This window comes from Pyrus communis, chromosome 5 (assembly GCF_041283825.1).
Source record: "Pyrus communis isolate YQ-2024b chromosome 5, ASM4128382v1, whole genome shotgun sequence".
Taxonomy (NCBI): domain Eukaryota; kingdom Viridiplantae; phylum Streptophyta; class Magnoliopsida; order Rosales; family Rosaceae; genus Pyrus; species Pyrus communis.
The window spans coordinates 1,097,481-1,122,076 of NC_142569.1; the positions used below are offsets into that span (position 1 = coordinate 1,097,481).

General features: G+C 33.9%; 2 protein-coding genes and 1 pseudogene across 3 annotated transcripts; 2 read left to right on the forward strand and 1 right to left on the reverse strand.

The window, feature by feature from the left end:
- The first annotated feature begins 1,395 nt into the window (after nucleotides 1-1,395).
- Nucleotides 1,396-6,285, forward strand: LOC137727157 (protein DETOXIFICATION 40-like). The gene is made up of 7 exons (XM_068466092.2): nucleotides 1,396-1,954; nucleotides 2,203-2,834; nucleotides 3,013-3,069; nucleotides 3,164-3,402; nucleotides 5,499-5,617; nucleotides 5,705-5,791; nucleotides 6,014-6,285. Exons 1-7 carry the CDS (start codon nucleotides 1,637-1,639, stop codon nucleotides 6,089-6,091), a joined length of 1,530 nt encoding a protein of 509 aa, XP_068322193.2. The 5' UTR covers nucleotides 1,396-1,636; the 3' UTR covers nucleotides 6,092-6,285.
- A 4,756-nt stretch (nucleotides 6,286-11,041) lies between these two features.
- On the reverse strand, nucleotides 11,042-13,958 carry LOC137725372 (uncharacterized; annotated as a pseudogene). The gene is made up of 6 exons (XR_015962198.1): nucleotides 13,522-13,958; nucleotides 12,785-13,426; nucleotides 12,597-12,686; nucleotides 12,362-12,505; nucleotides 11,621-11,685; nucleotides 11,042-11,530 (listed from the first exon to the last, which is right to left on the reverse strand). The product of XR_015962198.1 is annotated as an uncharacterized LOC137725372 (transcript).
- A 1,790-nt stretch (nucleotides 13,959-15,748) lies between these two features.
- LOC137726397 (protein DETOXIFICATION 40) lies at nucleotides 15,749-20,360 on the forward strand. Its single transcript, XM_068465321.2, has 7 exons — nucleotides 15,749-16,148; nucleotides 16,385-17,016; nucleotides 17,561-17,617; nucleotides 17,707-17,945; nucleotides 19,642-19,760; nucleotides 19,846-19,932; nucleotides 20,155-20,360. Exons 1-7 carry the CDS (start codon nucleotides 15,831-15,833, stop codon nucleotides 20,230-20,232), a joined length of 1,530 nt encoding a protein of 509 aa, XP_068321422.2. The 5' UTR covers nucleotides 15,749-15,830; the 3' UTR covers nucleotides 20,233-20,360.
- Nucleotides 20,361-24,596: the final 4,236 nt, after the last annotated feature.

The following is a 24,596-nucleotide window of genomic DNA, read 5'->3' on the forward strand; positions in this document are numbered from 1 at the left end:
TGGAAATGTGTAATGTGGGAGTATTGCTAGTTTGCCTGGTTTAGATAAGATTGATAAATGAATCTACTGATTTTGAAAGCTTGCCTCTCTCATGGCTTTCCAGTTTTTCGAGTCTATTGACCAGAAGATTTTAGTTACATTCAGATGAATTAAGATGCATGCTTGTTGCCACTTAGTATTACGGTCTAGTGGTTTCCCTCTTCACTTGTAAGTGAGATGTCTTAGGTTTGATTCTTATCAAAAGCGAATATGAACCACATTATTGCTAGTCCATTGTGAGACTTGTTTGGTATTGTTGTGCTTTGAAAAAAAACTGCTTCTGTTGTGCTGTGAGAATAAGCTCATTTTCTCTGCTTCATGTTTTGAGCTTTTTTTCCATCCAAAATTGTGAAAATAAGCCGTTTTTAAGTGTTTACCAAACACATTTTTGTGCTCAGCTTTTTTTTATACCCATTTTTTATAAAAGCATCTCAGTACCAAATCAGTACTAAGTCCATCATCTCCTTTTAGTGTAAGTGATATTGTTTGCTCAAAAAAAAAAAAAAAATGTATGCTTTTTCATCAATGCTTTTGGGTGATGTTATCCACACACATTATACTTTACCTCCTCTACATTTTTCTTAATTTCTGACCATTAAATCGAATGAATTGAAGATTATCTAACAACAAAAAGTAACACAGGTATATGAATAACACCATTCTTTCTTTATCATCAAGTGATAAAAACCCACGTGACAAATGTAATGAAATTGTTATTAACACTCCAAAATTTTCATTTTGCACTTTAAACTTTTTTTTATGTAAAAGAAAAAAATACAAGCCCCAGCCCAGAACGTTGTCAAATTTGATTCGTTATGCTTCATTTTCTTGAATTTGCCACAATGAATTAATATGCCTCTCTGTCTTTGTATCCCTCTGATTTGATTCATCAAACAAATAAAGCAAAGGCAAACTAGTAGCTTGTTTGTTTCTTCCGTGGATCTAGATCAGGGCTGGGTTGGGTTCAAAACGGTTCGGTTTTTTTTTTTCGCAGCCAAGCTTTGGAGTGAAGGAAAGGAATGCTCCGCGGGTTCATGGAGGTGCAAGAAGAGGGAGAGAGAGAGAGAAAGAGAGTCTGAATTGGAGGAAGAGAGGAAGAAAGCAGAGCAGCATGGAGGTGCAAGAATTCGACGGTGGGAAAGAGAGGCTGAGAAGTCAGAACAAAGAGGAGATGAAATTGGGTGGTTTCTGCCTTCTGGGCTGTAGAGAGAGAGATAATACAGAAATGAGTCAGAGAATAGAGAGAGAGAGAGAGATTTGTCTTTAGAAAGCATAAGTACCCATGTGCTATGCAACTTTTTTCAACGTTCAGCACACGGTTTTCTTGTAATGCAAATTTTCTCTATAAATTTAATCTACCTAATATTAACCTTTATCAGAACCTGTAAGTTTTCTTGATAATATTGATTGTTTTGATTCACCTTATTTTTTAGCATTTTATTTTTCCTTTTTTCTTGCGAAAAATTTGTCATGCCATATGGTATTTATAAGTAGCTTGTAGACGGCTTGACAAATCACAAGAAAGGACCTCTTGCCCTCTTGTCCATTGTCGAGAGAGAGAGAGAGAGAGAGAGAGAGAGAGAGATTTCTTGCTAGCATGGAGTACTCAAGTGATAATGATCTCTCTGAGCCCATGTTAGTTCCCAAAACATCTTCATTACAGCAGATAGTAAGCTCGGAACTGGAAGACACACTAAACAACACTGACTTCTCATACTTCCAGCGTCTCCGAACGGCCACGTGGCTCGAGACGAAGACCCTGTGTCGCCTGGCAGCTCCGGCGGTGGTGGTTTACTTGCTCAACAATGTTATAACCTTGTCCACCCAAATCTTCTGTGGTCATCTTGGCAATCTTGAACTTGCTGCCTCATCTCTTGGCAACATTGGGATTCAAGTTTTCGCCTTTGGCCTCATGGTATACATAATAATTCAACTTACCCTGTTAACACTCATTTGATTTTCGAAGCACGAAGTTGATTGGTAAAATTCTTTTGTCAGATATGTTTCATGGTGTGCTATTGTTAATTACCATATGCATGTTTGACCAAAAATTAATTCATTAACTGGATTAATGATCCAAATTTACAGTCTGTCAACATAACATATATCATATTATCTTCGATCATGAATCAGATATACAAGTAACATGTGTTTTTAGTGCAGCTTGGTATGGGTAGTGCGGTGGAAACTCTATGTGGTCAAGCCTATGGAGCACATAAATATGAAATGCTGGGCATATACATGCAGAGATCAACAATCCTCCTCTTGGCAACTGGGATCCCACTTATGATAATTTACATCTTCTCCAAGCCCCTCTTGCTAGCCCTAGGTGAATCAGCCTCCATCTCAGCTGCGGCCGCGGTTTTCGTATACGGTCTGATCCCTCAAATATTTGCCTACGCTTGCAATTTCCCCATACAAAAATTCCTCCAAGCCCAGAGCATAGTGTTCCCTAGTGCCTACATCTCAGCAGGTGCACTTGCGGTGCACATAGTGTTAAGCTGGGTGGTGGTGTACAAACTGGATTGGGGTTTGCTGGGTGCGGCGTTGATGTTGAGTTTTTCATGGTGGATTATAGTGGTGGCACAGTTTGTATACATTGTTTGGACTCCAAGGTGCAAGAGTACATGGAGAGGTTTTAGCATTAGGGCATTTTCCGGTCTTTGGAGATTTTTGAAGTTGTCTGCAGCATCGGCCGTAATGTTATGCCTTGAGACTTGGTATTATCAAATTATAGTTTTGATGGCTGGGTTGCTTCAAGATGCTGAAATTGCCTTGGACGCCCTCTCTATCTGGTAAGCACCAAATTAAGAAAATTGGCCAAATTAATCGCTTTTACAAATCCATAATTGTTGTAATGATCAAAATTTTAATGTCTTTAATCTAATAATTGTGTTCTGAACAAAGTCAATTTTGCAGCTGTTTTTATTTTTATTTTTTCCTTTTCTCTAATGGAATATTTAAATAATGCAGCATGGCCATAACTGGATGGGTGCTCATGGTTTCTGTGGGGTTCAATGCTGCTGCAAGGTGAGTTGATTTAAATAATTATTTGGGGACTACTTAATTATTTACTTAAACTAACAAAACCCAAAACTATAATGCCCCTGACTTATTTATGCAGTGTGAGGGTCGGGAATGAGCTTGGGGCTGGGCATCCAAAAGCGGCTGCATTTGCAGTTGTGATGGCAACTTCAAGCTCCTTCCTCATCTCGGTAGTCTGTGCCATAATTGTACTTGCATTGCGAGATGTCATAAGTTACATTTTCACTGAGGGGGAAACAGTTTCTAAGGCAGTCTCAGAACTTTCTCCTTATCTTGCAACATCTATCATTCTCAACGGTATTCAACCTGTTTTGTCAGGTAAGTGAAATTTCACGTTAAATATATAGGAGATAATTTTTGTACTTTCGTTTTCTTCTTCTATACACTTCCTTTTGTTTATACATTTTAATTACTAATTAACTTACTTAACCCAACAAAATAAAGTACAAGAATCATTTTGCTATGTATATACATGCATTCACTTAAATAAAATAAACTTTACAAATTAAACCATAACTTTACCCACCTAGTCAATATGTTGAAAATTTAGCCATGAAAGGAAAATTCTGCATACAGACAATTAACCCATCTGAGCCTGGTGTAAACAGTTGCATGCATGGTTGATCAACTTGAATGAGATATAACCGACGAACATTCTGTTGGTAATGTTTATCAGTTTAAGGCCTGGTTTGGTATTGAGGTGATTCTGAAAAAAGTTGGTATCAAAAAAAGTTGGGAGCTGTTTTTGTGTTTGGTAAACATTCAGCTTCAGCTTTTTTTCACAGCTTTGGATGAAAAAAGCCAAAAACAAGAAGCTGCAAAACCCAGCTTTGAAAAATCGGCTTTTTTTCACATTTGTTTCATATAAAAGTTTACCAAACACTATAATACTGCTTTTTTTTTTCTTTCAAAAGCACTTTTACAAAAAAGTTTACCAAACACTTTGCTGCTTTATTTCACAGCTGCTTATTTTCACAGCACAGCAGAAGCAGTTTTTTTTTCAAAGCATAGCAATACCAAACCAGCCCTAAGCAAGACGTTTTAAATGATTATATCTTTTTCTCCCTATGAAACCTACTCCAATTCTTAAAGTAAAACTCAAATTTTATTTTTTTAAATTTATCCCAACTTGCTTCAATTCTAAGGGCAAATATGAGTTAAGACATAAAACTCATTTATGGGATAAATTTAAATAGGATTCCCCTTAAGTTAGTGAGGCTAGCCCACCATATATATGTATTTTTTTAGTTTTATATTATAAAATCATTGAATCCAACTGGTAAGATCTAATTTGATCAAATCTAACGGTAAAAAAAAAAAAAAATCTAATGGTCCAAATTTAAATTTCACGGTTGAAGTAATTAAAATTTTATTTTATGTGTTTCATATTCTTTCGTAGTGTTCCACGAGTTTCATGGTGCTAATTTAGTGATTTTTCAATATTTATTGGAATTTAAATATTTTTAGGTTAAAATGTTCAAAAATTAAATTAAAATAGTCTACATAATTTTTTTTTAAAAGTTTTTATGAAAAATAATATCATAAATTCATTCTTTAATAATTGGGGGCTAAAAATTTAACCCAAAAAGGTTGGGGAAAAAAAAAACTGTTTCTGGGTTATACTCTAAATTTTTTAGATTAAAATTTTTAAATTTTAACTCGAGGGTTGAAGATGATTCGAAGAAAGGTGGTACTAGGCGATGCAAAATGACTTATAAATTAAAGAATGATGTCAAGAAGATAAAAACAATGAGAGATGACTCTATGGGACAAAAAGTCATTGGTGGCCAGATTCCTTTTACACAGACAATATAAATGGAAAATGAGTAATATTATTTTAATTTCTTACACATTCTTATTTAATTATGATCGAGGTTCAGTAAGCATCATGTCGATTGTCGAATCAAATTTTGTTTAATTTATTCAATTTAATAGTTAGAAATAAAGAAATGTGTAAGAAATTAAAAAGAGTGAAAATCATTTCCTTAGTAGAATATTAGATTTATCACCTTAATGTTGTGATGTTTTACAATAACTGTGTGGCTACTTAATTACTTAAAAGTAAGTGTTATCTACACACTTATTTTAATACGTCACATACTTTTTAAAAATTTTTGTTATTAATTTTCTTTAATTCATTTGTTTTAATGGTAAAAAATTTTAAAAAAGTGCGAAAAGTAAAAATAAGTGTGAATAGAAATAACCTTGATTCCTTACTTAACCCGATGATATCGATCTTCTCCTACTACTCAACATCGTTAGCGACGGACTAGCAGTTGAACATCCAAATCCTACGCGGTCCTAATTTTAGTTAACTTTTTTATTCTCCTATCCTTTTCTGTTGGAACCAAAAATCTGCCTTTTCTTTTTGGCCCTTTTTGATGTGATACTTCATAAATGGGTTAAACATAAAGGGGTGGCCGTTGGGTGTGGATGGCAAGCATTTGTAGCATATGTTAACGTGGGATGCTACTACATCGTTGGCATTCCATTGGGTTGCCTTCTTGGCTTCAAGTTCGACTTTGGAGCTCAGGTATTTCAACTTCTAATGTCATTTTTTTTATTTACAAATCTCCTATTGTAGTTGTTTTGATTACAATTTATATCTTCTTCTTTTCAGGGAATATGGGCTGGGATGATAGGAGGTACTTTTATGCAGACTGTTATCTTAATGTGGGTCACATTTCGGACTGACTGGAACAAAGAGGTTAGCTTAATTAAAAATAATTAAACATCTTTAGTTTTATTGTCCATTAAACAAACCATATTATATATATATGGTGAATTTTTAAGCAAAACGGAATCCCGCTCCTAAGGGTCTTCCTATATATATTTGAGTTCACAAATATATAGTTACCTCATGCATGCATGATGCATGCAGAGGGATATGTTCATGCACATATTATATAACATTCAAATTGTTTTCCAGGTTGAAAAGGTAACGAATCGTTTGGACAATTGGGAAGACAAAAAGGAGCGTTCTCAAGAGGATCTTCTGATTAATTAGAGCATCTCGAGATGTTAAATTTACATTGTCAAATTTGATTTGATGGTTGACAAGACAATTTAAAAATAAAAGCTAAATTTACTTCTTTTTTTCTTCCAAGGACGAGTCAAATTATTTTGAGTGCTATGTTACAACATTGGTGTCTTATTTGCCCATGTATTATTTAATAAAAATATTAACAACGTATTTATTCATTTGTAAGAAGACTTTAAAATTCTTATTTAATTAATCACTAAAATTTTGAAAAAAAAAACAAAAAATAATAAATAATGGTGGTGGGGTGTGACATTTGGGTCGAAGAAAGGCTAGGAAAGATTTGGGCTACAATCGACATAAAAGTTTGAGGAAGAAATAGGTGTGTGAGGCAAAAAACTTCAACAGATGAGAAAGAGACATGGTGGTGTGATATGAGACTTTTCCAAAAAGGATGAAAAGTGGTTAGGAATTCAAGGTCTCTGCAGGGAGATCTGATGATGTTCGTCCTATAATTGCCAAAAAATTCACTAACAGCATTGCAGAATAGTTTGTTAGTTTTTGTTCCAAGGTCACACTGCGAACACACTAACATATTTTCTGATAATGTATGTTAGTTGTCGAGTTGTGTTGGTAGTTATTTCTTGAGAAGTTCGTAAAGATTTGGATTATATAGGCGTAGAATTTTCCTTCAAGTGACGTTTGCGACGGTTAGTTGTATAATTCATGTTATAATTATATTCTTTTCTATTAAAAAAATAAACATTTAAACAAAATATATTAAGGTTATTTTGGAAATAATTACGGTGGAAAAATAACATTTTACTTTTTTAATTTTTTCTGATGTGTGTGATTATCATATAGGTGAAAAAATAAGACATTGAAGTAGTCTAATAGCACTCATTATTTATTTTTTATTATACATTGTGGGACTCGCTCGCTGTTACAAAGATTATAAAAAATAATTTTGCACCTTCGTTTTCCCCTTATGCGCACCTCCTTTTGTTCATGCACTTTAATTATTATTTAACCCAACAAATTAAGTACGAAAAATCATTTCCCTTTGTATATACATGCCATCACTTACATAAAATAAACTTTTGCAAATTAAACCACAGCTTTACGTACCTGGTCAACAACGCAACATGTTGAAAATTGAATTCGAATTTTCTACTCTCTCATTGTTTTTCTTCCCTTTCCTCTTCTCCAATTTAAATGTTCATGATAAATCACGTCAATATTTTGTATTCTCTCCTTTTAGTATAAGAATATTGATATACTTAAAAAAGATAAGAAATGAGAGAATCCTACGCGTGTAAAAAAGTGTTGCATACAAACAATTAACCCATCAGAGCCGCGTTGTAAATATTTGCATGGTTAATTAATTAACTTGATTGAGAGAATCTGGACTACAACAATTGACTAATATTCTGTCCGTTTATGGTAATTAATTTAAACAAGACAATTAGTTCGAGTACTTATTTATTTCTCTCTCTGAAGGAATAATGTCCATTAAGATAAAAATCTTGTCCTTTGTGTGAAAAAGACCAATAAATTAAAGGTAATAATGTCGATTAAGATAAAAATAATGAGGCAGATCGATGACTCTACGAGAAAAATTGGTCATTAAGACGGACAACGCAGAATATTGTAAAATATTAGACTTATCACCTTAATTTTGTGAGATTTACAATAAATTGTGGCTGCTTGATTACTTAATTGATTTGATGATATGGATCTTCTCCTATTACTCAACATTGTATGCGATGGGCTAGTAGTTGAACATCAAAATCGTATGTGGTCGTGTTTAAATTCAATTTTTGTTCTCCTATCTTTTATCGTTGGAACCAAAATCTGCCTTTGGCTTTAATTTGGCCCTTTTTTAGTTGATATATTTCATTTTTGGTTTTCAAAGGAAAAAAAAAAAAAAGGGTGGCCGTTGGGTGTGGATGGCAAGCATTTGTAGCATATGTTAACATCATTGGCATTCCATTGGGTTGCCTTCTTGGCAATTTGAAGTTAGATGTTAAATTTTCTTTGTTTCCAAAAGAGTGAGTCAAAATTATTCTTTTCATTATATATTGTAGGACTTACTGTTACAAAAATGGCAAAAATTGTGTAAATTACACTTTTGACATCTCATTGGCTCCTAACGCAACAATCATAAATCATACTTACTCACCAAAAATAATAGCAAATATATGTCTTACTAGCCCAAGACCAAGAGTAGTATACAAAATTACAAATGATGGTTGATAAATCATAAACGGTATTTTAATTATCGATAAAAAAAGGGTTGGACTTGGATCCAAATTTTGAAGATTGTATAATATCCAAATAACAAAATGTTGAGCAATTATTCAAATATGATTTGCATGCGTTTAACAAAATGAAATCAAGTAAAAATGGCTTGAAAACTTTGAGTTGAGTTTTAACGATAAAGACAAAATAAATGGTAAAATGAATAATACTATAATTGATTTTTTAATGTAAAAATATGATTTTCGTTACTGGGAGATTTTCGTTACTGTGAGCTTTTCGTTAAAGTTCCCTTTAATAAATGGGCCAAACAGTATCAATATTTCAATTTAGAATTACAATTTGCTGACACATGCTTTTGACATTTATTTTAAAAGACTCGTTGCATAATGTATTTCAACGATTATTTAATGTATCTCGTGTTTGATTTTAATGAGAGGTCTTATGGTCATTGCCTGTCATGACTGAATGCAGCTACTATTTTTCGTCGTGGCGGGTCCAAGATCACGACCTTAAGAAATTTGCCATCAGTCTTTTCTACTATTTGTACATGTGACGCTATCACATTTCAAATCTCAAACATCTTTATAACACATAGTCGTAGACAAAAGAAAAGTTTGTGATAATTGTAACTTATTTAGGTAAAACAGCTAAATCACATTGAACATCTCAATGCATGGACCTTTGAGCGAGGAGCGGCCGGTTCTCTTCCATTCTTGCGGTGGCCTACACCGATGTCACAACAAATGCCCCTCACCATTGTTACTGACTTGTTTTATGTTGCTAACATCAACTTCATATTTTTTTTTTTTTCGTTTTCTTTTCATAATTTTTTTGCATAAGGTCGATTTTACTATTTTTCTTTTCTTTTCTTTTCTTTTTTTTTTTATAATTAAAATAGGAGGTAGAAGGGAAACTGATCGGAATAGATTTATCATCTTAATTCTGTGAGATTTACAATAAACTGTGTGGCTGCTTGATTACTTATTGATTTGATGATATGAATCTTCACCTACTACTCAACATCGTATGCGATGGGCTAGTTGAACATCAAAATCGTACGTGGTTGTGATTAAATTCTATTTTTGTTCTCCTATCTTTTACTATTTTACTATTGGAGCCAAAATCTGCCTTTTGCTTGAATTTGGCCCTTTTTGATTTGATATATTTCATTTTTGGGTAAATAAAAAGGGTGGGCGTTGGATGTTTTTGACATCTTCTTTGAATATAGTCCTAGGCCAGTTTCACCTGCCATGTATGAAAAATTATTGTATTTGTAATGTGTAGATTAATTAATAAGGTTCCTTACCTGTGGACAATTTTTCATTAATTAATTTCACTGGGTGGATTGAGTAACATCCAAACGCAACAATCACATATCATACTTGCTCACCAAAAATATAAGCAAATATATGTCCGACTAGCCCAAGACCAAGAGTCGTATACAAAATTACAAATGATGGTTTATAAATCATAAATGGTATTTTAATTATCGATGAAAAAAGAGTTGGACCTGGATCCAAATTTTGAAGATTGTATATCCTAAAAATAAAATGTTGAGCAATTATTCAAATACTAGCCTTTATGCACATGGTCACACATAATGTATTTTTTGAATCACGACGTGTTACGCGCGACTTACACGTTTTAAATATGTTTATATGCGTAAATTGACAAAAGAAAAGTCAAATACTTGAAGTAAATGAATAATCTTAAATTATGCTAGAAGAAACCCCTCATAAACCAATTAAAGTAGCTAAATTCACATAATAAAATTGATCTCTATTGAATTTACATTAAAAATAGAGAAAATAATATTTAATAAACAATTGATTGAATCACGTTATTGCTAGTCCATTATGAGGATAAGTCAATCCCCTCCCCCTTAGTGTAGATATTATTGTTTGTTTTAAAAAAAAAAACAATCATTTGACAACTAATTTTACGACATTATTATCCACGTGCAAAATATCTTTTTTATAACCGGCATTACATGTCTCTTAAGACAGTTTGAACGTGATTAAAAATAGAAAAAATAATATTTAATGAACAATTGATTGAATCACATTATTGCTAGCCTGTTGTGAGGCTAAGCCCACTCCCTCCTCCTTTGTGTAGATAATATCGTTTGTTAAAAAAAAAATCAGTTGAAAACTAATTTAATCACATTATTATCCGCGTGCAAAAGACTTTTTTTATAACTAACATTATGTCTTTTAAGATGTTTTGAGTGTGTTTAAAATAGAGAAAATAATATTTAATAAACAATTGATTGAATCACATTAATTCTAACTCATTGTTAGGCTAAGCCCACCCCTCTCCCTCTTAGTGTAAATAATATCGTTTGTTAAAGAAAAAAATAATCATTTGACAATTAATTTAATCACATTATTATTCGCACATTAATATCGTTTTTTATAACATGCATTCCACGCATCTTAAGATGTTTTGAATGTGTTTAAAAATAAAGAAATTACATCACATTATTACTAATCTATTGTGAAGTAGTAATTAAAAAAACAAAAACAAAAAAAACAAACCACAAAAAAAATTAATTATTAAAAGAATACTGTTAGAATAAAAAAAATAACCTTACCTTATTTGATGCATTATTTTAAAATGCCTTTAAAATTTTTTGTCGTGGAAGCATTTTTGTTGAAATCAAAATCACAATTCACTTTTCCATTGACTTTATATATAATAGATGATTTGCAAGCGTTTAACAAAAGGCCCAAACAGTATTTATATTTCAATTTAGAATTACAATCTGGTGACATATGTTTCTCTCACATAGAAACATAAACGCTTGTGGCTTTTCGAAAAAGGATAATATTAGAAAAATTAAATTTGTAAACAAAATAATGTTGATATTTATGATTGAATTATTACTTGTTGATTAACGTACTTATTTTCTATTGTTGACACATCTTACCTTTTTAAAAATACTATATATAGAATGAAGATCCTCTATGTATCCTCTTTGTGAGGATTTCAGCTCCATGGCCCACCTCTCAAGGTGCAGCTTCATCGTGCAATAGAAGTACGTGCAAGCAAGCTCTTAGCTTTTATTCATTGCAATGGAGTACCCTGCATTTGCAATCCCATTACGTAATCGAAGTGGCACTACTTTTTCATAAGGCTGTCTTTTCCTTTTAGTAGTGCTCTCATGATTTCTGCCTGACTTGTCTGAATTCCAGATGACAAGAGCTGAAAAAAAGATCATGCATTGATTTGTACGCAAGACAACTTCGAAACATTAACCGCAATGAAGCAAAACAAAAAAGTACTACCGCACACCACAGATTGGCCAAAAAAAACGCATAAGATCAGGAGAATTTGCATCTGCAAACAACATTGAAATCCTGATAAAACAAAACATACAAATAGAATTAATATTACCAGCCGAATCAAGATTACAAACCAGAGACATTAGCAATATCATTTATGACCAAAATGAAGTTGGTTTTTAGTCTACAAAAGTTGCACCAGGAGAACATAAACATGATATGATATAGAAAGACGGAAATCCACATGCCATTTGGTTTTTTTCCGAACCAACGAAAAGGCCAAATATAAGATGATGGAACCAATTTAAAACACTAAATCGCTCTCCCAATAAAGGAGAACATAAGCATGACATAGAAAGATCCAAAGGCACATTTAATTTGGTTTCTTCAAAACCAGCGAAAGGGAACCTTAAATCAGATTGAATTCAACAAAATCCTAACACAATGAAGCTCCATTTAAAAAATTCCCACAGATTCAACTTTCACACTACAGAAAACACAACTTTCACAGTACTAAAAAAAATATTCTTACAGAAAAGGCTCAAATGAAAAGATCGAAATTTTTTAACTTGAGCATGCTTATGGGTTAAGGAGAACTTCGGGAAGCACTTCCAAGTGTTTCTCAGGTTGTTTTTAATAAAGATATAAACTTTTTCGTAATAAAAGCACTTGTAGCAATAGTGTTTCCTAGAGAAACAGTTTTCAAACGGGCTCCAAACAACAATATGTGAGAGAGAGAGAGAGATCATACACAGAAGCAAATTCAGGAGGAGTTTTGAGAGAAGGCTCAGGGTACTTTTCCTCAATGATCCCAACAATGACATCAGAATCCGCCACCCATTTGTCATCAAACTTCACCATAGACACCTTCCCCTCTGGATTCACCTCCGTAAACCTACAAATCACCAACAAAAACCCCAAACCCAATTCCTCAGACACTCCAAAAAAACACATCAAAATCAAAAATTCAAAACAAAGTAAAATACCACTGGGTTTGTCGCTGAGATTGATTAAGTGCAACTTGTAGGGCACTTTCTTCTCCTCCAAGGTCAGAAGAAACCTTTGGCTGAAAGGGCCTGTCAGAAACGAAAGATGGAAAATTATACCAAATTAGCAAAATTTGATTAAACCCCAGAAAGGAAATCGAGGGAAATAGAGAGAAATGTGAACATACAGTCGCCGAGAAGATGAGGGGCGCCAAAGGCAGCCTTGACAGCGACCTCGAGAGCCATATGAGAGCAGAGGAAAGCGAGAGAGCGAGAGAGAGTAGAAGAAGAAACCAAACCTCTCAATATCTTCTTCTCATCCCGATCTCCGCCCTTGGATCTCATCGACAACCCAATATCCACAAAGTCACAAAAAAAAAAAAAAATCAAATAAAAATCCATTTCTAAATCAAAAATCACAAAAAGGAAATTTCAACATAAAACCCATTCCTAAATCCAAAATCACAAAAACCCATAGATTCACCAATTAACAACCCAAACACGCACAAAAAAGGTCCCAAATCACCAAAACAAAACCATAAAAAATAAAAAATTCAGCCGCAAAGAAAACAAAGGAAAAAACAAATAACACATTTATATATCTTTACCACAGAGAGTTCCAAGAATCAGAATCGAAAATCCAAAAATCTAAAAGGGACCGTTTCCCAAATCTGGAAAACAAAACGCATTAGACACGCACAACAACGATCCAACGAAAAACAAAAGATCGAAACCATATAAGCTGATAAACATGCAAAACTCACTTGGAAATGCCGGATTAGATCAGTCGCAACCAAGTTCGAAGCAAACCCAAGATGGGCACAAAATTTCTGAAATCAAAAAGCAAAGCCCATGAGATATTAACAAAAAGGCATCAAAATAAACATGGAAAATCGAAACCCCGTAATATACATGTAAAACTTACTTGGAAAACCCGAATCCAACGAACCAAAAACCCAAAAAATTATTGGAATCGAACCAAAAAGGCAGAGAAATTAACAACTGTGACCACTAATCGAAGAACAACTAAGCAAAATGATCGACATTTTGAACAACAATGCAACACGATGAAGAAAACAGAAGCGAAGGCGGACAAAAACGGACGGCGAGAAACAAAGCAACCGGAGATATGCGAGAGAGAATAGCCAAAAGCGCAAGAAGGATCCAGAATAACCAAAAGCCAGAACATCCACGAATGATGGACGCGTGGAATCAAAAGGGAAAAACAGACCTTTCACTGTACAGAAATCGAGAGAAACCCAGCTGAGACAATTATTTGGAGAGCATTTCCGTCCTGAGAGAAGACAATTATTTGGATTCCTTTCACAAGCTAGGAAAGCAAGGGAGAGGTGGATTGTCTTTCCTCTAATTTCCATACTCTTTTATGTCTTTTTATGATGTGTGGTCACAGTTAAATTACGTTAACATTTTATATTAAATTTTTTATAGAAATAATAAAAAAAAAAGTAATTGAAATATAAAATATTAACGTGATTTAACTGTGATCACACAAACAGAAGAGCATGAAAAAAAAATGAAAATGAGAGACCAGACAATCCACCTACAAGCAAGTGAGCTGCATGTTAAAAAAGGATTAATAAAAAACTATTTAACGTTAATACATGATGTGGTAGGAAGTCTATAAAGAGTGATGCTTTAAGAAAGTTTGGCTGCCGTTTCTGTTAAATTAAAATAGATGAGTTACTTCTTATATGGTGTGTTGAAAGAAGGAATGAACAAATTGCAGCCAACATGAAAGTAGCAGATTGATTGCTCAAGAAATAAATATCAGTTTCAATCCTCTGCGAATTGTATGATTAAAAGGAAGTAGTATTCTCCATTGCAAAATGAACAATCATGGCTTACTCCACCAAACAATCTCCAACAACATTCCTCTCTGCTTGTGAGATATTCTCACCGTCTGTGTGAGTAGTTTTCTTTTTCGTCCCTTTTCGGAGTGGCCGACCTTAACCATGGTTGGGTTCGATGGCAGTTTCTTTTTTTTTTTTTTCTTTTTTTTTTTTTTTTCTGGCTGCTCCTCCTTTCTGTGTCTCTGTTGCTTTTTTCCCCTTTCTCTCAATCCCGATCTTGTCTGTTTTTCGTGGTCCATTGGCGTCCCTCTTCCTAGACCATCATCACTTCGATCCGTAGCCACTACTAATCGCGATTGTTTGAGTTGGTGTGTAGAGTTCCGGTATTCTCACCGGCACAGGTGTTCACAACACCACTACCTTCTCTCTATCTGCCCTTGTTGGCAACGTTGCTTGTGGACTTCCACGGGCTTCATGGCTGGTTTTTTCCAGTTTGTGGATGCGATCGAAGAGCTGTTCGTGGCTGGAAGTTATGATCGGCGAGGAGATCCTATGTTAGGAGCGTGAGATCCAGAGGGTCGGGATACGTTGACGTGAAGGAGGTTGCAGCAGTAACAGATGTCTCGGGTAGTCTGGGCTCAACTCTTGTTTGGGCTTTTGTTGTTAGTTAGATAGGTCCACTTTTGTTTATAAATTTTTGTCTTTGGGCCTTTGTTGTAAATTTATGCTGTTTGTTTGTACATTTGTGTTGTTAGTCATAAAGCTTTCATCCGGGTATGTGGCCTAGATCCTGGTTGTTTACCAAAAAAAAACGAAAAAAAGAACAATCATTATTTGACTGTCAAGATGGTGATTATATCAAATACATGTAAGTTTACGCAAACCTGTAAAATTCTCTCCTGTTACCAAGTCAATTGGGTTTTTATTCTCTAAAATTTAATAGGTTTAAAGTGTTTTTATGTAGGATAATGCTAGGAAGACTAAATTTGAAGATAAAATTTGCAAACTAAATGATGTATCTTTTTAGGAATGAACACGCTTCTCAATGTTTAAGTAATAAACCAATCATAAACTTCCATGTTTTTTAGTTTTCAAAATTTTTTCTACAATTTTTGTCTTCATAGCATTAGCCATTTATTTATAGTGTATTTTACCAAAGGGTAATGCAACCAGAGAGTAATGCAAATTTTGTCTATAAATTTATCTCCCTAGTATTATCCTTTATCAGAACCCGTAAGTTTTCTTGATAATATTGATTGTTTCGATTCATTTTATTTTTCCTTTTTTCTTGCGAAAAATTTGTCATGCCATATGGTATGTATAAGTAGCTTGTAGACGGCTGATAAATCACAAGAAAGGACCTCTTGCCTCTTGTCTATTGTCTAGAGAGAGAGAGAGAGAGAGAGAGAGACTTCTTGCTAGCATGGAGTACTCAAGTGATAGTGATCTCTCTGAGCCCATGTTAGTTCCCAAAACATCTTCATTACAGCAGATAGTAAGCTCGGAACTGGAAGACACACTAAACAACACTGACCTCTCAAACTTCCAGCGTCTCCGAACGGCCACGTGGCTCGAGACAAAGACCCTGTATCGCCTGGCAGCTCCGGCGGTGGTGGTGTACTTGCTCAACAATGTTATATCCATGTCCACCCAAATCTTATGTGGTCATCTTGGCAATCTTGAACTTGCTGCCTCATCTCTTGGCAACACTGGGATTCAAGTTTTCGCCTATGGCCTCATGGTATGCATAATAATTCAACTTACCCTGTTAACACTCATTTGATTTTTGAAGCACGAAGTTGATAGGTAAAGTTCTTTTGTCATATATGTTTCAGGGTGTGTTATTGTTAATTACCACATGCATGTTTAACCAAAAATTAATTTAATGATTCAAATTTACAGTCTGTCAACATAACATATATCATACTGTCTTCGGTCATGAATCAGATATACAAGTAACATGTGTTTTTAGTGCAGCTTGGTATGGGTAGTGCAGTGGAAACTCTATGTGGTCAAGCCTATGGAGCACATAAATATGAAATGCTGGGCATATACATGCAGAGATCAACAATCCTCCTCGTGGCAACTGGGATCCCACTTATGATAATTTACATCTTCTCCAAGCCCCTCTTGCTAGCCCTAGGTGAATCAGCCTCCATCTCAGCCGCAGCCGCGATTTTCGTATACGGTCTGATCCCTCAAATATTTGCCTACGCTTGCAATTTCCCCATACAAAAATTCCTCCAAGCCCAGAGCATAGTGTTCCCTAGTGCCTACATCTCAGCAGGGGCACTTGTGGTGCACATAGTGTTAAGCTGGGTGGTGGTGTACAAACTGGATTGGGGTTTGCTGGGTGCGGCGTTGATGCTGAGCTTTTCATGGTGGATTATAGTGGTGGCACAGTTTGTGTACATTGTTTGGACTCCAAGGTGCAAGCGTACATGGAGAGGTTTTAGCATTAGGGCATTTTCCGGTCTTTGGAGATTTTTGAAGTTGTCTGCAGCATCGGCCGTAATGTTATGCCTTGAGACTTGGTATTATCAAATTATAGTTTTGATTGCTGGGTTGCTTCAAGATGCTGAAATTGCCTTGGACGCCCTCTCTATCTGGTAAGCACCAAATTAAGAAAATTGGCCAAATTAATCACTTTTACAAATCCATAATTGTTGTAATGATCAAATTTTTAATGTTTTAATCTAATAATTATGCCATCATATTTTTATCGCTATGTTGTTGGTATTTAATTAATACTAACCATTTTCTGTGTGACCAAAATTAGCAGATTAATAGCGAATTAAGCTAAAATAATTAGTAAAATTTAAGATCGATGTGCCATATAAACAAAAAGTCAAAACAAAGAAATCAATCAGTAATGCTCTGGTCCTACCACTAGAAGGTTCACCATCGTTCGGGCGTTCCTACTCTGCATAATTAGAACCACCCAAAAAAACAAAAAGAAATAAACAAATTAAATCCTATAATATTTGCGTACATGTACATATGCATGCCACGTGGACCTTAGGCTGGTAGCTGCAACAACTAGTCAATTTGTGTTCTGACCAAAGTCAATTTTGCAGCTGTTTTTTTTTTTTTTTTAATTTTTTAAATTTTAATTTTTATCCTTTTCTCTAATGGAATATTTAAATAATGCAGCATTACCATTAGTGGATGGGTGTACATGGTTTCTGTGGGGTTCAATGCTGCTGCAAGGTGAGTTAATTCACATAATTATTTTGGGGACTACTTAATTATTTACTGAAACTAACAAAACCCAAAACTATAATCCCCGACTTATGCAGTGTGAGGGTCGGGAATGAGCTTGGGGCTGGGCATCCAAAAGCGGCTGCATTTGCAGTTGTGATGGTAACTTCAAGCTCCTTCCTCATCTCGGTGGTCTGTGCCATAATTGTACTTGCATTACGAGATGTCATAAGTTACATTTTCACTGAGGGGGAAACAGTCTCTAATGCAGTCTCAGAACTTTCTCCTTATCTTGCAATATCTATCATTCTCAACGGTATTCAACCTGTATTGTCAGGTAACTGGAATTTCACGTTAAATATATAGGAAATAATTTTTACACCTTCGTTTTCTTCTTCTACACTCCTCCTTTTGTTTGTACATTTTAATTACTAATTAACTTATTTAACCCAACAAAATAAAGTACTAGAGTCCTTTTGCTATGTATATACATGCATTCACTTAAATAAAATAAACTTTACAAATTAAACCATAACTTTACCTACGCGTCAATATGTTGAAAATTTAGCCATGAAAGGAAAATAACCCATCTGAGCCAGGTGTAAACAGTGGCATGCATGGTTGATTAACTTGAATGAGAGATAACTGACAAATATTCTGTCGGTAATGTTTATCAGTTTAAGCAAAACTTTTTAAATGAGTGTATCTTTGTCTCCCTCTAAGACCTACTCTAATTCTTAAAGTAAAATTCAAATTTTAGATTCTAAATTTACTCCAACTTGCTTCAGTCTCGATGGCAAATATGAGTTAAAACCTAAAACTCATTTTTGGGACAAATTTAGATCAGGATTCCCCCTAAGTTAGTGAGGCTGGACTACTATATATGTGTATTTTTTTAGTTTTATATTATAAAATCATTGAATCCAACTGGTAAGATCTAATTTGATCAAATCTAACGATTAAAAAAAAAATCTAACAGTCCAAATTTAAATCCAATGGCTAAAGTAATTAAAAAAATTTATTTTGTTGTGTTTCATATTCTTTCTTAATGTTCCACGAGTTTCATGGTGTTAGTTTAGTGATTTTTCAATATTTATTGGAATCTAAATATTTTTAGATTAAAATGTTCAAAAATTAAATTAAAATAGTCTACATAATTTTTTTCTTAACTTTAAGAAAAAAAATATCCTAAATTCATTCTTTAATAATCGTGGGCTAAAAATTTAACCCAGAAAGATTGAAGGAGAAAAACGGTTTCTGGGTTAAAACTTAAATTTTCTGGATTAAAAATTTTTAATTTTAACCCAAGAGTTGGAGATGATTTAAAAAAAGGTGGTACTTGACGATGCAAAATGACTTATAAATTAAAGAATAATGTCAAGAAGATAAAAATAATGAGAGATGACCCAACGACACAAAAAGTCATCAGTGGCCAGATTCCTTGTACACATTCAATATAAATGGAAAATGAATAATAATTTTAATTTCTTACACTCCCTTATTTAATTATGGTCGAGGTTCAGTAAGCATCATGTTGAATCAGATTTTGTTCAACTTATTCAATCTGATGGCTTGAAATAAACAGGTGTGTGGGAAATTAAAAAAAGTGAAAATCATTTCTCTAGTAGAATATTAGATTTATCACCTTAATGTTGTGATGTTTTACAATAAACTGTGTGGCTACTTAATTACTTAAAGTAAGAGCTATCTACACACCCATTTTAATCTTTCACATACTCTTTTAATTTTTTTTGTTATTAATCTTCTTCAATTTATTTATTTTGATGGTCAAAAATTTTAAAAAAAATGTGCGAAAAATAAAAATAAGTGTGAATAGCACTAATCTTGATTCCTTACTTAACCCGATGATATCAATCTTCTCCTACTACTCGACATCGTTAGCGATGGACTAGTAGTTGAACATCCAAATCATACGTGGTCCTGATTTTAGTTGATTTTTGGTCCTATAATTTTCTGTTGGAATCAAAATCCGCCTCGTCTTTTTGATACTTCATTTATGGGTAAACAAAAAGGGGTGGCTGTTGGGTGTGGATGGCAAGCATTTGTAGCATACGTTAACGTGGGATGCTACTACATCGTTGGCATTCCATTGGGTTGCCTTCTTGGCTTCAAGTTCGACTTTGGAGCTCAGGTATTTCAACTTTTAATGTCATGTTTTTCTTTACATTTCTCCTATTGTAGTTGTTTTAGTTACAATTTATATCTTCTTTTTTCAGGGAATATGGGGTGGGATGATAGGAGGTACTTTTATCCAGACTGTTATCTTAATGTGGGTCACATTTCGAACTGACTGGAACAAAGAGGTTAGCTTAATTAAAAATAATTAAACATCTTTAGTTTTATTGTCAATTAAACAAAGCATATTATATATATACGGTGAATTTTTGAGCAAAACGGAATCCCGCTCCTAAGGGGCTTCCTATATATATTTGAGTTCACAAATATATAGTTACCTCATGCATGCATGATGCATGCAGAGGGATATGTTCATGCACATATTATATAACATTCAAATTGTTTTCCAGGTTGAAAAGGTAAGGAATCGTTTGGACAATTGGGAAGACAAAAAGGAGAGTTCTCATGAGGATCTGCTGATTAATTAGAGCATCTCGAGATGTTAAATTTACATTGTCAAATTTGATTTGATGGTTGACATGAATTAGAAACTAAATTTACTTCATTTTTTTCTTCTAAGGGACGAGTCAAATTATTTTGAGTGCTAATATTAAAACATCAGTGTCTCATTTTCCCATCCATTATTTAATAAAAATATGAATAAGGTATTTATCCATTTGTAAGAAGAGTTTTAAATCCTTGTTTAATTAATCACTAAAATTTTGGAAAAACAAAAAGTAATAAATAATGGTGGTGGGGTGTGACATTTCGGTTGAAGGGAGGTTGGGAAAGATTTGGGCTACAATCAACATAAAGGTTGGAGGAAGGAATGGATGTGTGAGGTGAGAAACTTCAACGTATGAGAAAGAGACTTGGTGGTGAGATCTGAGACTTTTCCAAAAAGGATGAAAAGTGGTTAGGAATTTGGGGTTTATCAGGGAAATTTGATGATGTTCGTCCTATAATTGCCAAAAAATTCACTAACAGCACTGCAGAATAGTTTGTTAGTTTTTGTTCCAAGGTCACGCGGCAAACACACTAACACATTTTCTGGTAATGTATGTTAGTTTTCGAGTTGTGTTGTTAGTTATTTCTTGAGAAGTCCGCAAAGATTTGTATTATATAGGCGTAGAATTTTCCTTCAAGTGATGTTTGCCACGATATTGGATTATTTCCTAGGAAACCAACATAGCCTGTGATAGACGGCCTTGTGTTGATGTCTGTAGCCCCGTCATAATCTAAATATGCATTTATAGAGTAGTCTGTGCATTTTGTGTATCGCAAACCAAATGTAATTATGCCTTGTAAATACCTCAAAATTCTTTTGACTAAGTGAAAATACATCCCAGTAGGAGTAGTCATATATTGACACACCAAATTAACCGAATGTGCTATGTCAGGTCTAGTAATGGTCAAGTACTGCAGTGCTCCTACTATGCGTCTGTATTGAGTAGGATCAGTCATAGGCACTCTTTCTGTGGTAAGTAGTTGTGTATGTGGTTTAGAGGGTGTGAATGTAGGTCTACAATTCTTCATACCAACTTTATGCAGCAACTCCCTTACGTATTTAGACTGGTTAACAAACAAAGACCTATCTTCCTGATACTGAATTTGCAAACATATCTTGGATACTTTGAATCAATGAACCTTTGAGGTTGCTTCATATACACATCTTCTTCCAAATCACCATGCAAGAAGGTGTTTTTGACATCCAATTGTCTTAATGATCATCCAAATTGAGCAACTAGAGCTAAAATTAATCTGACAGTTGTATGCCCAACAACCGGACTAAACGTCTCTGAGTAATCTAGCCCCAATTCTTGAGTGAAGCCTTGTGTTACCAACAGGGCTTTATATCTTGAAAGCATCCCATCAAGATTCTTCTTAACCTTATACCCATTTGCTACCAATAACACCTCTATCACTTGGTGGTGGTACCAGATTCCAAGTACTTTGTGCATTACAGGTTTGTTAAGATGTTTTGCACGTGTTTAAAATAAAGAGAATAATATTTAATAAACAACTAATTGAATCACATTATTGCTAACTCATTATAAGACTAAGCCCACCTCATTTCCCTTTAGTATAGATAATATCTTTTGTTACACAAAAAAAAAAAAAAAACAAAACAAAACAAAACAAAACAAACAAACAAACAAACAAACAATCATTTAACAACTAATTTAGTTACATTATTATCTGCGTGTGAATTTATAACCGGCATTACACGCCTCTTAAGATGTTTTGAAATTGTTTAAAAATAGATAAATTGAATCATATTATTACTAGCCTATTGTGAGGTACTAATTAAAAAAAAACCACAAAATCATTAATTATTAAAAAAATACTATTAAAATGATGAAAATGCCCTTACCTTATTTGATGCATTATTTTGGGATGCCTTTGAAGTTTTTTGTTAAATTATTTTTGGTAAAGCATTATGACACCAAAACACTATTCACCTTTTCTTCTCTCTTTATATATATTAGATAGAATAGATGATTTGCATGCGTTTAACAAAAGGCCCAAACAATATACATATTTCAATTTAGAATTACAATCTAGTGACACATGTTTTCAACACTTATTTTATAAGGTTCATTTCATAATGTATTTCAACGATCACCTAATGTATCTCGTGTTTGATCTTCCAATATAATAGGAAAAAGAAAAAAAAAACGTGTGTTGGGCTCAATGTGCCACTAGACAATGCCTAGTGGCACTACAACTCAATAAAATTTGACACGTGGTTAAATTTAACTACAATTTCCTATTTACATACAAAAATTTAAAAAATATTATTTCCAACATTAAAACAAATAAAACAAAAAACACCACCCATACATCCCCCACGGGAAAAGCCTGGGAGATAAACTTTAATATGGGTTGATGTGGATCACTTTCCTAAGTAAGGGATGCTTGTTGCATTCACTATGTTCCTCCAGTTTATGTGTTAAATCTCCCTTGTCTTTGAAGAACTGAAATCCCACCACTTCATATTTTCTCTCAAGGTTTACTTGGAATATATTGTATAGACTTTAGTCATGAAAAACAATTACATATAATTGAATCCAGATATGCTTTAATTATTTTGTTTTTTTTTTTCCAATGATAAACCATTTTCTGAAAACACAAAATATTTCTCCTTTATTGTTCGAAGAATTAGGCCAACTATGTGTTGATCCTAAAAACTACCTAGCATACGTGGCGTGCAGGCCGAGTAATTAATAAGCTAACTACGTCATTTGGTTGAATGCAAGGCGTGCCAACTCGTTAGCCGAGTTTGACCGGGGAGTAAAATATGTTGATGTGGCATTGGGCGCACTACTGACTTCTTGATCTCGCGACTGCAGCCGAGGAAGGAACACGTCTTGGCCTTTGGGTTCTAGAGCCTGAAGACAATATCAAATTCGGCTTTCAGTGCGCCAAATGTAGTAATCTGGTAACACCTCACTTCGCCGAGAAGGCTAATGAGATGACCTCTACCAAGAAGAACTCGGAAATCCTTGTTGATTGAGACTTAGATAAATAACTAGTTAGTCTTGAAGCAATGATATTTATCCAAACTGAAGGTGCTCCTCAGTCGGCTGATTCTACGGCTCCAGATCCAGTGCTGTTTATATAAGCTGAAGAAGTCCACGTATTAGCCTTGAAAATTCGTCACAGTTAGGGGGTGTGTTGAGAGTTTTAAGCCCACATCAGAGAAAAAAGGACGTTGCATGTTCTTATAAGTAATTGACTACTTCTCACATATTACCAATTAATTTTATATGGTGGAACCTCAGGCCACACGTGAGGATCCGTGTTGAAAGTGTTTATTCCATATCGAGTTAAAAAGAGACCTTGCATATACTTATAAGTAATTAACTACTTCTCATATTACCAATTAATTTTGGAGTGAACCTCAATTTTCTATAGAATATTTTTTTCAACAATGGCACGAGGCATCAAACAAAAGTTATTCTCTTAACCAAATAACTGGTTCCTGAAGTATATGTTCCCAATTTTTGAAAAAAAGAAGAAGTAAATGTTCCCTAATCTCATACGTTTGAGTTTGATTTACCATAATTCTCAAGCTTTCCTACCTTACACAAATATTGTTTGGTAAGTATATAATCATATTTATTGCATTATTATTTTTTGAATAAACGATATTATTAAATGAGTTTAACTTCATAATGAATTAGTAATAATGTAGTACAAAAATAAGAGTTTCCAGCTCATGGATGGAAGGATTTTTATGGGAAGCGAAAATGAAGGCAAGATAACTCCTCCACTCCCATGGAATTTATGGCGTGAGATAAAAGGAGAGAAAATTTTAATGCCTATAAAAGGCTTAGAATCCCACCAGCTATTGGGACGAGAGAAAGAGGAGAGGGGAATATTATTCCCTCCCACTTCTAAGTGTTTTATTAAGTTTTTGAACAAATACCGAATTCAACATCAAAGTGTTTTCTTTTTAGTACCCCACCTCTCTCAATGATAAAAAGCAAAGATGGCATCGAATTCTTAAAAAAAAACTACAAGATTATTGTTGGGGGACCCCACTCCAACATATTTATTTTAAATCTCTCATTTTAAATAGAGAACGTTCTCTTAATATTTGCCGTGTATACTCTATTTTGTAGCTATATCATTTTTGTAATTTCTATTAATGGAGAGATGAAATTAAAACTTAGCACATCCCTCTTCTAATGATAAAAAGGGAAATATCTATACGCTTGGTTGTGAAGTCTTTGTTTGACCTAAAAGAAATTGATTAATTACACTTTTTTTGTCGGATTGGAAAAAATAGACTATAATTCTATCACAATTCATTTATAAGTAAAATAGAATGTTAATAAAAATCATT

What these genes read in the sequence shown, in the direction of transcription:
- LOC137727157 (XM_068466092.2), top strand. Translation starts at nt 1,637, where the DNA reads ATGGAGTACTCAAGTGATAATGATCTCTCTGAGCCCATGTTAGTTCCC. An exon ending in TTTTCGCCTTTGGCCTCATG is followed by an intron (nt 1,955 to 2,202) that starts GTATACATAATA and finishes TTTTTAGTGCAG; the next exon opens with CTTGGTATGGGTAGTGCGGT. An exon ending in TATTCAACCTGTTTTGTCAG is followed by an intron (nt 3,403 to 5,498) that starts GTAAGTGAAATT and finishes TTAAACATAAAG; the next exon opens with GGGTGGCCGTTGGGTGTGGA.
- LOC137726397 (XM_068465321.2), top strand. Translation starts at nt 15,831, where the DNA reads ATGGAGTACTCAAGTGATAGTGATCTCTCTGAGCCCATGTTAGTTCCC. An exon ending in TTTTCGCCTATGGCCTCATG is followed by an intron (nt 16,149 to 16,384) that starts GTATGCATAATA and finishes TTTTTAGTGCAG; the next exon opens with CTTGGTATGGGTAGTGCAGT. An exon ending in TATTCAACCTGTATTGTCAG is followed by an intron (nt 17,946 to 19,641) that starts GTAACTGGAATT and finishes GTAAACAAAAAG; the next exon opens with GGGTGGCTGTTGGGTGTGGA.